The sequence below is a fragment of the Zootoca vivipara genome, chromosome Z2 (genome assembly GCF_965207765.1).
Source record: "Zootoca vivipara chromosome Z2, rZooViv2.hap1.1, whole genome shotgun sequence".
Classification (NCBI taxonomy): domain Eukaryota; kingdom Metazoa; phylum Chordata; class Lepidosauria; order Squamata; family Lacertidae; genus Zootoca; species Zootoca vivipara.
The window spans coordinates 28,056,429-28,069,010 of NC_142585.1; the positions used below are offsets into that span (position 1 = coordinate 28,056,429).

At 45.6% G+C, this 12,582-nt stretch overlaps 1 protein-coding gene across 1 annotated transcript in view; it reads left to right on the forward strand.

The window, feature by feature from the left end:
• Positions 1-5,419: 5,419 nt before the first annotated feature.
• The window catches only part of LOC118084163 (ubiquitin carboxyl-terminal hydrolase 12), a 52,492-nt gene continuing 45,329 nt past the window's right edge, over positions 5,420-12,582 (forward strand). The window contains exon 1 of the mRNA XM_035113523.3: positions 5,420-5,638. Coding sequence (XP_034969414.1) covers positions 5,636-5,638 — 3 coding nt within the window. The 5' untranslated portion in view covers positions 5,420-5,635. The remainder of the gene's footprint in view (positions 5,639-12,582) is intronic.

The window sequence follows — 12,582 nt, forward strand, 5'->3', positions numbered from 1 at the left end:
TATCACCTCCAATTGTTGCAAGCTGGTTGGGGCTAATGGGAGTTGAAGTCCAACAGCATAAACTAGAGGACATCAGGCTAGAGTAGGCTGGCTTAAATGTATGCTGCCACTTTTATTCAGCAATGCTAAAATGATTGCGATATCATCAATTATTGCCACTGCAGTCATTTTGCGTGCATCTAATCAAATTTCCACAGACGACTACTCCTTCACTGCAGCAGGTCAAGGGACTTACTGTTAGTGGGTCCCAAGGGCGTACCCACCATGCGGCAAGTTAGGGCAGCTGCCCTACTCTAGAAGCAGGGCTGGTGGGCAGAGGCGGAGCACAGCCCGGCGGAGCGCGAGTTCGCCATTCCCGCCGCACCGCGCCGCACCCTCCCTCCAGCTCCCCGACGCGCCCTCAGGCAAGGCCAAGCGCGGCGGGGAACCAGGGAGCGCGGCGCGGTGGGCGGGAACGCCGAACTCGCGCTCCGCTGGGCTGAGCTCCGCCTCCGCCCACCAGCCCTGCTGCTAGGGAGGGGCACAGCCCGGCGGAGCGCGAGTTCGCCGTTCCCGCCCGCCGCGCTGCGCCCTCCCTCCAGCTCCCTGTCGCGCCCTCTGGCAAGGCCAAGCGCGGCGGGGAACCAGAGAGCGCGGCGCGGCGGGCGGGAACGCTGAACTCGCGCTCCGCTGGGCTGGGCTCCGCCTCCGCCCACCAGCCCTGCTTCTAGGGAGGGGCACAGCCCGGCGGAGCGCGAGTTCGCTGTTCCCGCCCACTTTGTGGCCCCTCCCCTTCCGTGCCTTGGCCCCTCCCCTTGCCCCCCCCCCTAGTTTTGATCCTGGGTACGCCCATGGTGGGTCCCCTCCTGAGGAGCAACCGTCCACAGATGCCCAACTGTGCTCGCTTGTGATACCAACCCCAATTTCCATTTAATTCCAGTCTTATATCCTCCACCTTCAAATGTATTTGCTCAGTGGGCAGGACGCACATGGATGAATGGTGGGGGTGGGGTCTGCCCCCATTTCCCTGACATAGGTACATTGTTTAAGCAGAGTTATAATGTCCAGATAGGGCTACAATATAGAACTGAAGGGTGTTCTAAGTATTAGTTGTTAATGGGTAGAAAAGCAGATTGCCTGTGGCTGGAATATGAAGATGAACCTATCCACATTTACCCTTTGCCCCACTCTTACCATGTTTTAATGCTCTGTGCCCAAATGTGGGTTCTTCCCCAGCTTTTCCTGTGGAAATATACACTTTAAACTGAAGTGAAACCAAACAGCAATTTGGGTTTGTTATTTGCTCCAATTGAGCTTTAAAGAGCAGCTTTTTGTGGGGAAAGCTGTGGGGTAAACAAAACAATACAAAAACAAAAGCACTCAGACATGGAGCTTTTAAATGTGGACCGTGCCTAGAAAGAGCAAAGGAAAGGTAAGTGTGGATAGGCCTGAGTGATTAACATTTCCGCTCTAGTTCTTGCTGACATGATAACAGAAATCCCTTTAGCCTCTCTGTTCTGCTTGTGCCTCTGTGCTCTGTTCTGCAAATACAATAGTCTTGTTTCAGTGCAATTTAATTGCAATTGTTAAAAATACACTGAGAGCCTCAAGTGTAAAGCAGTATAAAATGTTATTTTTGGAGTTCTATTGTTGCTTGAGGCTGCCTGGGTGCCAAGCAAAATATAACTAAAAACACATTTTTAAATCCACAGCCAAAAGCAACACAGACTCTAATGATGATGAAATGCTCTGCAAACACAACTAGAAAAACTTCTCCCACAGCTGCCACCCCCTTCCACCAATGCAGATATAAGAAAGGCTGCAATGCTATCAGGAACCCAGACCCACTGCAATCAATGAGACTCTCTGAAGAACATGAGCAGCCCCCTGTTGGATCATGTCCTTGTCCCATCTAGTCCAGCATCCTGTTCTCACAGTGGCCAACCAAGTGCTCATGGGAAACACACAGGACCAAGTGCTCATGGGAAACACACAAGCAAGACCAAAGCATAACATCACCTGTGATTCCCCAGCAACTGGTAGTCAGAGGTATATTGCCTCCAAAAGTGGAGGTAGACCCATAACCATTGTGGCTAGTAGCCATTGATCATCATATCTACCATCATATCTACCATGATATTAAAAGCAACAAAAAGGGCTTTTATGGGTATGTCCGTAGCAAAAGGAAAAACAAGGAAACAGTGGGGTCACTCAGAGGAGAAGATGGTGAAATGCAAACAGGGGACAGAGAAAGGGCAGAACTCCTCAATGCCTTCTTTGCCTCAGTCTTCTCCAAGAAAGAAAACAACGCCCGACCTGAAGAATATGGAGCAGATGATTCAGCAGGGGAAACACAGCCCAGAATAAGTAAGGAGGTAGTACAAGAATACTTGGCTAGTTTAGATGTATTCAAGTCTCCAGGGCCAGATGAACTACATCCAAGAGTATTAAAAGAACTGGCAGAGGTGATTTCAGAACCACTGGCAATAATCTTTGAAAATTCCTGGAGAACAGGCGAAGTTCCAGCAGACTGGAGGAGGGCAAATGTTGTCCCTATTTTCAAAAAGGGGAAAAGAGAGGACCCAAACAATTACCGCCCAGTCAGCCTGACATCAATACCAGGAAAGATTCTAGAGCAGATCATTAAGCAAACAGTCTGTGAGCACCTAGAAAGAAACTCTGTGATCACTAAAAGTCAGCATGGGTTCCTGAAAAATAAGTCATGTCAGACTAATCTGATCTCATTTTTTGACAGAATTACAAGCCTGGTAGATGAAGGGAACGCTGTGGATGTAGCCTATCTTGATTTCAGCAAGGCCTTTGACAAGGTGCCCCATGATATTCTTGTAAAGAAGCTGGTAAAATGTGGGCTAGACAATGCTACCATTCAGTGGATTTGTAGCTGGATTACTGACCGAACCCAAAGGGTGCTCATCAATGGCTCCTCCTCATCCTGGAGAGTAGTGACTAGTGGGGTGCCACAGGGTTCTGTCTTGGGCCCAGTCTTGTTCAACATCTTTATCAATGACTTGGATGATGGGCTTGAGGGAATCCTGAGCAAGTTTGCAGATGACACCAAGTTGGGAGGGGTGGCTAACACCCCAGAGGACAGGATCACACTTCAGAATGACCTTAACAGATTAGACAACTGGGCCAAAGCAAACAAGATGAATTTTAACAAGGAGAAATGTAAAGTGCTACACTTGGGCAAAAAAAATGAAAGGCACAGATACAGGATGGGAGACACCTGGCTTGAGAGCAGTACATGTGAAAAGGATCTAGGAGTTTTGGTTGACCACAAACTTGACATGAGTCAGCAGTGTGATGCAGCAGCTAAAAAAGCCAATGCAATTCTGGGCTGCATCAATAGGAGTATAGCATCTAGATCAAGGGAAGTAATAGTACCACTGTATTCTGCTCTGGTCAGACCTCACCTGGAGTATTGTGTCCAGTTCTGGGCACCACAGTTCAAGAAGGATACTGATAAGCTGGAACGTGTCCAGAAGAGGGCAACCAAAATGGTCAAAGGCCTGGAAACGATGCCTTATGAGGAACGGCTTAGGGAGCTGGGTATGTTTAGCCTGGAGAAGAGAAGGTTAAGGGGTGATATGATAACCATGTTCAAATATATAAAAGGATGTCATATAAAGGAGGGAGAAAGGTTGTTTTCTGCTGCTCCAGAGAAGCGGACACGGAGCAACGGATTCAAACTACAAGAAAGAAAATTCCACCTAAACATTAGGAAGAACTTCCTGACAGTAAGAGCTGTTCGGCAGTGGAATTTGCTGCCAAGGAGTGTGGTGGAGTCTCCTTCTTTGGAGGTCTTTAAGCAGAGGCTTGACAGCCATCTGTCAGGAATGCTTTGATGGTGTTTCCTGCTTGGCAGGGGGTTGGACTGGATGGCCCTTGTGGTCTCTTCCAACTCTATGATTCTATGATTCTATGATTCTATGATTCTATGATTCTATGATTCTATGATTTTGTCTAATCCTCTTTTGAAGCCATCTAAGTTGATCTTCCATATCAATGTGGCTTGGATTAGGCGTCAAAGAGAAAGTGGGGCATATCTAGTGCTGTGTCTGTTAAAAACTTAGTAGGGCCTGCCACCCCTGCTCACATTGCTCACCAACCCTGCCACACCCCATAACCTTTGCTAACCCCCTCCCTTTACACCTTGCCCCAAAGCCCTCCCCTTACAGTTTATCCCCCAAACCATCCCCTCCTCTCATATAAGAGCCTTGTGGATCAGGCCAATGGTCCATTTGGTCCAGCATCCTGTTCTCACAGTAGCCAACCAGATACCCTAAGCAGGGCACAAGAGTAGCCTCCCCTCCTGTGGTTTCTTGTAGCTGGTATTCAGAAGCATTACTGCATTCATCTGTGGAGTTCAAACAGCCCGTTCTCCCATCCCCTCGCAGTTGCTACAACCCCACTCCCTGTCCTCTCATAGCTTGCTCCATCTATGCCCATCCCTGTTTATTCCCCACTCCCATCCCTGAGGTTTTCTTCTCTTGGCCGAGGTGGCGGCAGGATGAAGGGGAGAAACACTTTGTTGTCACCACAGGATTTGCAGATACCCTCCCCCCCTCTGCCTTGCTGTTGCATATCCCCGAGATTCTAGTTTAGTGGTTGGAGACTGTTCCCTCTTGCTAATTTTGCAGCTGGCACTGACATGGAGGAAAGGAATAGGAGGCAGAGAGAAGGGGAAGCTGACAGAGAAAGGGGAGAGTCTGGGAGGAGAGACAGAGCTTAATCTCAAACTGGGCTTTTCCCAGTTACTCCTTCTCTCACCACCACCAGTGTTCTTCGTACCCTCTCACTTTGTGTCTCTAGTACTGTATCTCCATGTAGGCTTCCTGAAAAATGGGGTGGTGGCCATGGAGTCTTGGATCCTCTCAACACTACTTAAGTGTATGTAAAAACAGTTTGAATTTGGGCCCTACCCACAGATTCACCTCAACGTTCCTTCAATTATTTTTTTAAATTCTTCTGTCATTCCTCCAAGGGGTTCAAGATAAAAATAATAATAACTATTAATTTATTGTTTATACATCGCCCATCCGGCTGGGTATATAAGTGGGTTTCTTTACCCCCAACAAGAACCAGCCTGTAAAGGGAAGACAAAGAAAGACTGAATGGCCCACGGTCACTCAGTGAGCTTCGTGGCTGCACTGGGACATCGTATTGCTTCCTTTAAAAACCGCGAGGACCTAGCACGGAGGAGGGAACCTGTGGCCCGCCACGTACCGATCCACAGTCAGCAAGGCCATTGGTCGTGGCTGATTTTGAGCGCGAGTCCATAAAAACAAACAAACCCCAGTATAAGACCATGGTTTAGGGCTTAGGCTTAATAGTTAATCAGTCCGGCTGTAAACGGAGGCGCGAGTAGAAATGGAAAGGCTAGGCGGAATACAAGCAGGGAAGTAGGGGCAGGCTGAGCTTCTGTTCTCACGGGGACGGGGCGGGACGGGACGGGACGGGACGCCGGAACTCATATTTCGGGCTTGTGGAAGGGACGCCGGAGCCATTTGGGCGAGGTACGCGTGGCTGCCCGGAGCGCTTCAGCGGGTGCTCTAGTGACGGCCGGGAACCACCATGGCGGCGGCGGGTGGATGGAAATGCCGGTGACGGTCCGAAAACTCGCCTCAGTCTTACCATGGTAAGGGGTGGAGAAGGGGCTCCAATCCCACCTCTTGTCTCACAGGGGATTCTACCCCATAGGAGCTCCCCTTCTCCTCCCCGCCCCTTGTCAGCCCCCTTCTCCCTCCCTCTCCAAGCATGCCTCCCCTTCCAAAATTGGCCGGGATAGAAACTGGAGAGGGCAATAAGTAGGTGGGTAAACGAATAAAATAAATGAAAGTCCTGCCCTGTAGGACTACGGCGACCAACTTTTAAACACGCCCCGTCTTCTGATTTCTGTAATCCCGCGTGTGTTTTGAGCATATGCAGAGTTCTTTTCCACTTCCTCCCCTCTCCCCCCCGCAAGGGAAACAATAGCTTTTTTTGTTTTTGAAAGAAACGACCGTGCATTCAACTAAGCTGGGTGGGTATTAAGTGGACCCATTGAAATCATAGTCATGTCTGAATTTCAGTGGCTCCGTTTTGAGTGGAACTTAGTTGGGTGCAGCCCAAAGTGTGTAACTCTTAGCACATGTGCATAGTTGTTCCTCTGCTTCCTGGCACACCTGTCCCAGACTGCCTCATGAAGGACAGCATCCATTTCAAAAGAATGAGGTTGATTTTAAAAATGTTTAAAGGGCCTCCCTTCACAAGAGTGACATATTTGAAAATAGGAGGGAAGATTATCAAACCTTTTTTTGTGCATGTCTGTTTTCTGGCTTTACATCCTCCCATTTTTACAGCTGAGAATAAAATTCTACCCACTTTTTCCTAGCAATACCACCCATCTGTACCTTTTGTATCAAACAGTATCAAACTGGCTTGCCGAGATTTCACCTCTGAAAGTTTGCTTCAGAAAGATATCTCTCACTTTTCCCCCTTGCTCTTGTAAACCTTCCTTGCCCCCATAGTTAATATCATCCCTTATCCCAAGGCTATTTCATGTACAAAACATTTATGTGTAGGAAATGGCCTGAAACAAGTCTGTGCATTTGTCATCTTTGGGGATCATGCATGTATTCACTGAATTAGCTTTATGTGTGGAGCGCAGCTGCAATGGGAATTTGCAGCCTGAATGTGAAGGTTCAGTGAATTATAAATACAGTAACTGACAAAAGGGTTTCTAACATACTTTTCTCCACATAATTGTTTTCTCGGTGGGACTTGCTGGATATGTGAAGCAGGAAGCTGAATGTAGAGGTCAAATTTCTGGAAACAGTGGAAGAGATTGCATTTTTTCCCTTTTTCCTCATCTTCCTATTTCTTGCTGAAAGGTTTTTTTTTTGCAAATTAGAACTCACTGGTTCCTTCTTTCCCTTTCTATGTGCAATCCATAATGGACATTGTACCTTTAGGTTGCATATCCATTTTCCACCCTCTGTTTTGTAGAGCATCCTCCGTTCTCCTAGATACTTTCCATGGCAAACTTTCTCCAGTAAATATTAGAAGTTCCTACTTGGTGTTTTTGTTCTCTTCTTTTTAGGTACTTGACTTAAATTTTATTTATTACATTTATATCCCAATTTGCTTCCATTGTGGAACTTGAGGCAGTGTTGTGCATTACATTTCCAGGGAATCCAAGCATTGACCAATAAGGCTGCCATATCCTGCATCTTCAGTCCCTGTATCATTATTCAATGTGCACCCATTCTCATGACAAAAGCTCATACCAATGACAAACTTAGTTGGTCTCTAAGGTGCTACTGGAAGGATTTTTTTTTTATTTTCTTTCCACACTGCTTTTGTTCTTGCATGTGTTTCTTGCCTACATTTGCCTCTGGAACCCTGTTGGGGAAAAGGTATGGGAAACGTCAGGGAAAGAGAAGGATTAAAGAACTGCTATTCTCTATTGCAAAGTTTCTCCTGTTTCATCTTTCTTTTTTGCAATGGTGTAGGGGCCCCCATCATCAGAGTAATGCAGCTTAACGTATAATTAGGCCCTCATGATACTTCCCAGAAACTATTGGACCTGCCCTTTGTAGTCATACCCTGCAACAGAGGTAGGAGACCTGTGACCATTCATATGTTGCTGGATTACACCCCCAGTCATCCCTGACCACTGGCCATGCTGGCTGGGGCTGTTGGGAGCTAGAGTCCAGTAAAATCTGGGTTTCTCATCAATGCCCTTGAAAGTTCTCCTTCCAGGTTCTCTTTCAAGCTGGTGCCATCCATCTTCAGTTATTCCAGATCTTTCTCCTCCTGATCTTTCTTCCAGATCTTTCTCCTCTCTTCATCAAGACACTATACTTCTGTTGATGCAGCCTAGAATAGCATTAGCCTTTTTTACTGCTGCATCACACTGTTGGCTCATGTTAAACGTGTGGTCTACTAATACCTCCAGATCCTTTTCACATGTACTTCTGGCAAGCCAGCTGTCCTCCATCTTAGCTTTGTGCAGCTGGTTATTCCTGCCTAAGTGCAGAAGATGACGTATGTCCCTATTGAAATTTATTTTGTTCATTTTAGCCCAGTTCTCCAATCTGTTAAGGTCGTATTGAATCCTGATTCTTTCTTCAGCAGCATTAGCTACCCCCTCCAAGTTTGGTGTCATCTGCAATTTGGATCAGCATCACCTCAGTTCTTTCACCCAACTCATTTAGATAAACACTGAACAAAAATGGACCCAGGACAGAATTCTACAATATGCAACTTGCCCCTGTTTTCCAGGATAACAAGGAATATCTAGTAAGCACTCTTTAGATTCAGACACTCAGCCAGCTACGAATTCACCTAAAAGTTACCTTGTCCAGTCTACATTTTACCAGTTTCTCCACAAGAATATCATGGGGGACTTTGTCAAGAGCCTTACTGAAATCAAGATAAACTACATTCACAGCTTGTAACTCTTATCAAATACTGTAAAATGATATCTTCCAGGCCTGACTTGTTTTTGAGAAACCCATGCTGGATTTTAATAATCACATCCTTTTCTAAGTGCTCACAGACAAATTCTTTAATAAGCTGTTCTAGGACCTTTCCTTATATCAATAAGCTCACTAGTTGGTATTTACCTGGGACTTCTTCCACTCCCTTTTGAAGATGGGGACAACTTTTTGCTCACCTGTCTGCAGGGACCTCACCTTTTCTCCTAGAATTCTCAAAGGTTATAGATAGAGCTTCTGAGATTACACCTGCAAGCTCCTTTAGTACCCTTGGGTGCAGCTCACCAGGTCCTGGAGATTTTAATTCATATATAGTAGCTAGATGTTTCCTTACCACCTTTTTTCCTGTCTTGGGCTGCAGCTCCCTCCTTGCATCATTTATTCTGTTATTACCAGGTTGGGCACTGCCTTCATTTTGGGTGGAGACAGAAGCAAAGTAGGTGTTGAGTTGAGCCTTCTGACACCCAATAGCTTTTCTCCATCTTCAGCATGCAGAGGGAGATTATGAGGGGAGTGATTGTTGCTTGTTAAAAATATGTACATATGTTAAAATGCTTTGGAGTGCCTAATGCTGCTGTGGCATTTGTCTAATGATGTCATGAGATGATGGGTTTATAGTTGGGAACCATGGAGGAAAAAGGGAAATGTGAATTTAAAAAGATACAATAAGCATCCTGTGTGGGAGATCAAGCCCTTGCTTGGCAATGGAAAATTATGAAGGGAGATCCATTCTAACAAAGTGGGATCTGATTGACATCAAGGGAAAAGGTATGGTTGAAAGGACGCTGATCAGGTCTGGGTTTGGTCTGTGCTGGGATGGGATGGGAGAACACCCAGGAATACCATGTAAACCATCTTTATCTCCATTGTGGAATAGAAATGTGATAAACCTAATAATAATAATAATAATAGACATTAAGTTGCCTTAAATATAAATGACCAGAGCACTTGAATGCATTGCCACAATTAAGCGTAGCAGATGGAGGGCTGAGAGAGCAGTAAAGAAGTAGTATTGGTACAGATGAGGCACAGGTGGCATGCTCATATCTCCATACTGTACCCCTCCCCAAGGAGTCATGCTCTACCCATCTTCTCCCATTTCCATCCATGCTTTGAACATTTTCCAGCTCCGGTGTAATTAATTATGTGCTCTTGAAGTCCACTTTGCTTCCAAAGCAAAGTACTTTCTCTGTAGCTCTTAGCTGCAGCCATTCTACAACAGCCTGACAACCTTCCCCAGCCTAGTGCCCTCCAGATGTTTGGGGCTGCAACTCTTGTTGGCTCCAGCCAACTGAGATGGAGAGTTGCAGTCTAAAAGTTTCCACATTTGTGAAAAAGAGCAGTAAAGGGAAATGCCTAGCTCCATGTTGCCCTTGATTAATCGTCAGCTGGGTCACTTGCCAGAAGACTTATCCACCATGCATGAATTCTTGAATGTGGGGTGGAATGTTTAATTTCTTCTTAATTTTGAGGTATAAATATGGATATGCAGTTGTTGGGGTGTCTAATAAGTCACATGGATTCATGGATCAATGCCTTGTCGTGGCGAAGGGGCTTGAATAACTCAGAGAAGCTATGAGCTATGCCATGCAGGGCCACCCAAGATGGACAGGTCATAGTGGAGAGTTTTGACTAAACGTGATCCACCTGGAGAAGGAACTGGCAAGCCACTCCAGTATCCCTGCCAAGAAAACTCCATGGACAAAGACAACAGGCATATAAAAGTTATGACGCTGGAAGATGAGCCCCTCAGGTCGGAAGGCGTCCAACATGCTACTGAGGAAGAGCGGAGGACAAGTACAAGTAGATTCAGAGCTGATGAAGCGGCTGGGCCAAAGCCGAAAGGACGCTCAGTTGCGGATATGCCTGGAAGCGAAAGGAAAGTCCGATGCTGTAAAGAAAAATATTGCATAGGAACCTGGAATGTAAGAACCATGAGTGGAGGTAAGCTGGATGTGGTCAAAAATGAGATGACAAGAATAAATATCGACATCCTGGGCATCAGTGAACTAAAATGGAAGGGAATGGGCGAATTCAGTTCGGGTGACTATCATATCTACTACTGTGGGCAAGAATCCTGTAGCAGAAATGGAGTGGCCCTCATAGTCAACAAAAGAGTGGCAAAAGCTGTAATGGGATGCAATCTCAAAAATGACAGAATGATCTCGATACGAATCCAAGGCAGACCTTTTAACATCACAGTAATCCAAGTTTATGCACCAACTACCGGTGCTGAAGAAAGTGAAATTGACCAATTCTATGAAGACCTACAACAACTTCTAGAAAAGACACCAAAGAAGGATGTTCTTCTCATTACAGGGGATTGGAATGCTAAAGTAGGGAATCAAGAGATAAAAGGAACAACTGGCAAGTTTGGCCTTGGAGTTCAAAATGAAGCAGGGCAAAGGCTAATAGAGTTCTGTCAAGAGAACAAGCTGGTCATCACAAACACTCTCTTCCAACAACACAAGAGACGACTCTACACATGGATATCACCAAATGGGCAGCATCGAAATCAGATTGATTATATTCTCTGCAGCCAAAGATGGAGAAGCTCTATACAGTCAGCAAAAACAAGACCTGGAGCTGACTGTAACTCAGATCATCAGCTTCTTATAGCAAAATTCCAGCTTAAACTGAAGAAAGTAGGAAAAACCACTGGGCCAGTAAGATACAATCTGAATCAAATCCCTTATGAATACACAGTGGAAGTGAGGAACAGGTTTAAGGATTTAGATTTGGTGGACAGAGTGCCTGAAGAACTATGGATGGAGGCTCGTAACATTATACAGGAGGCAGCAACGAAAACCATCCCAAGGAAAAGGAAATGCAAGAAAGCAAAATGGCTATCCAACGAGGCCTTACAAATAGCGGAGGAGAGGAGGCAAGCAAAATGCAAGGGAGATAGGGAAAGATACAGGAAACTGAATGCAGATTTCCAAAAAACAGCAAGGAGAGACAAGAGGGTCTTCTTAAATGAGCAATGCAAAGAAATAGAGGAAAACAATAGAATGGGGAAAACCAGAGATCTGTTCATGAAAATTGGAGATATGAAAGGAACATTTCGTACAAAGATTACCATAATCAAGGACAAAAGTGGTAAGGACCTAACAGAAGCAGAAGACATCAAGAAGAGGTGGCAAGAATACACAGAGGAATTATACCAGAAAGATATGGAGGTCTCATACACCCCAGGTAGTGTGGTTGCTGACCTTGAGCCAGACATCTTGGAGAGTGAAGTCAAATGGGCCTTAGAAAGCATTGCTAATAACAAGGCCAGTGGAAGTGATGATATTCCAGCTGAACTATTTAAAATTTTAAAAGATGATGCTGTTAAGGTGCTACACCCAATATGCCAGCAAGTTTGGAAAACTCAGCAATGGCCAGAGGATTGGAGAAGATCAGTCTACATCCCAATTCCAAAGAAGGGCAGTGCCAAAGAATGCTCCAACTACCGCACAATTGCGCTCATTTCACACGCTAGCAAGGTTATGCTTAAAATTCTACAAGGCAGGCTTAGGCAGTATGTGGACCGAGAACTCCCAGAAGTGCAAGCTGGATTTCGAAAGGGCAGAGGAACCAGAGACCAAATAGCAAACATGCGCTGGATTATGGAGAAAGCTAGAGAGTTCCAGAAAAACGTCTACTTCTGCTTCATTGACTATGCCAAAGCCTTTGACTGTGTCGACCACAGCAAACTATGGCAAGTTCTTAAAGAAATGGGAGTGCCTGATCACCTCATCTGTCTCCTGAGAAATCTCTATGTGGGACAAGAAGCTACAGTTAGAACTGGATATGGAACAACTGATTGGTTCAAAATTGGGAAAGGAGTACGACAAGGTTGTATATTGTCTCCCTGCTTATTTAACTTATATGCAGAATTCATCATGCGAAAGGCTGGACTAGATGAATCCCAAGCCGGAATTAAGATTGCCGGAAGAAATATCAACAACCTCAGATATGCAGATGACACAACCTTGATGGCAGAAAGCGAGGAGGAATTAAAGAACCTTTTAATGAGGGTGAAAGAGGAGAGCGCAAAATATGGTCTGAAGCTCAACATCAAAAAAACCAAGATCATGGCCACTGGTCCCATCACCTC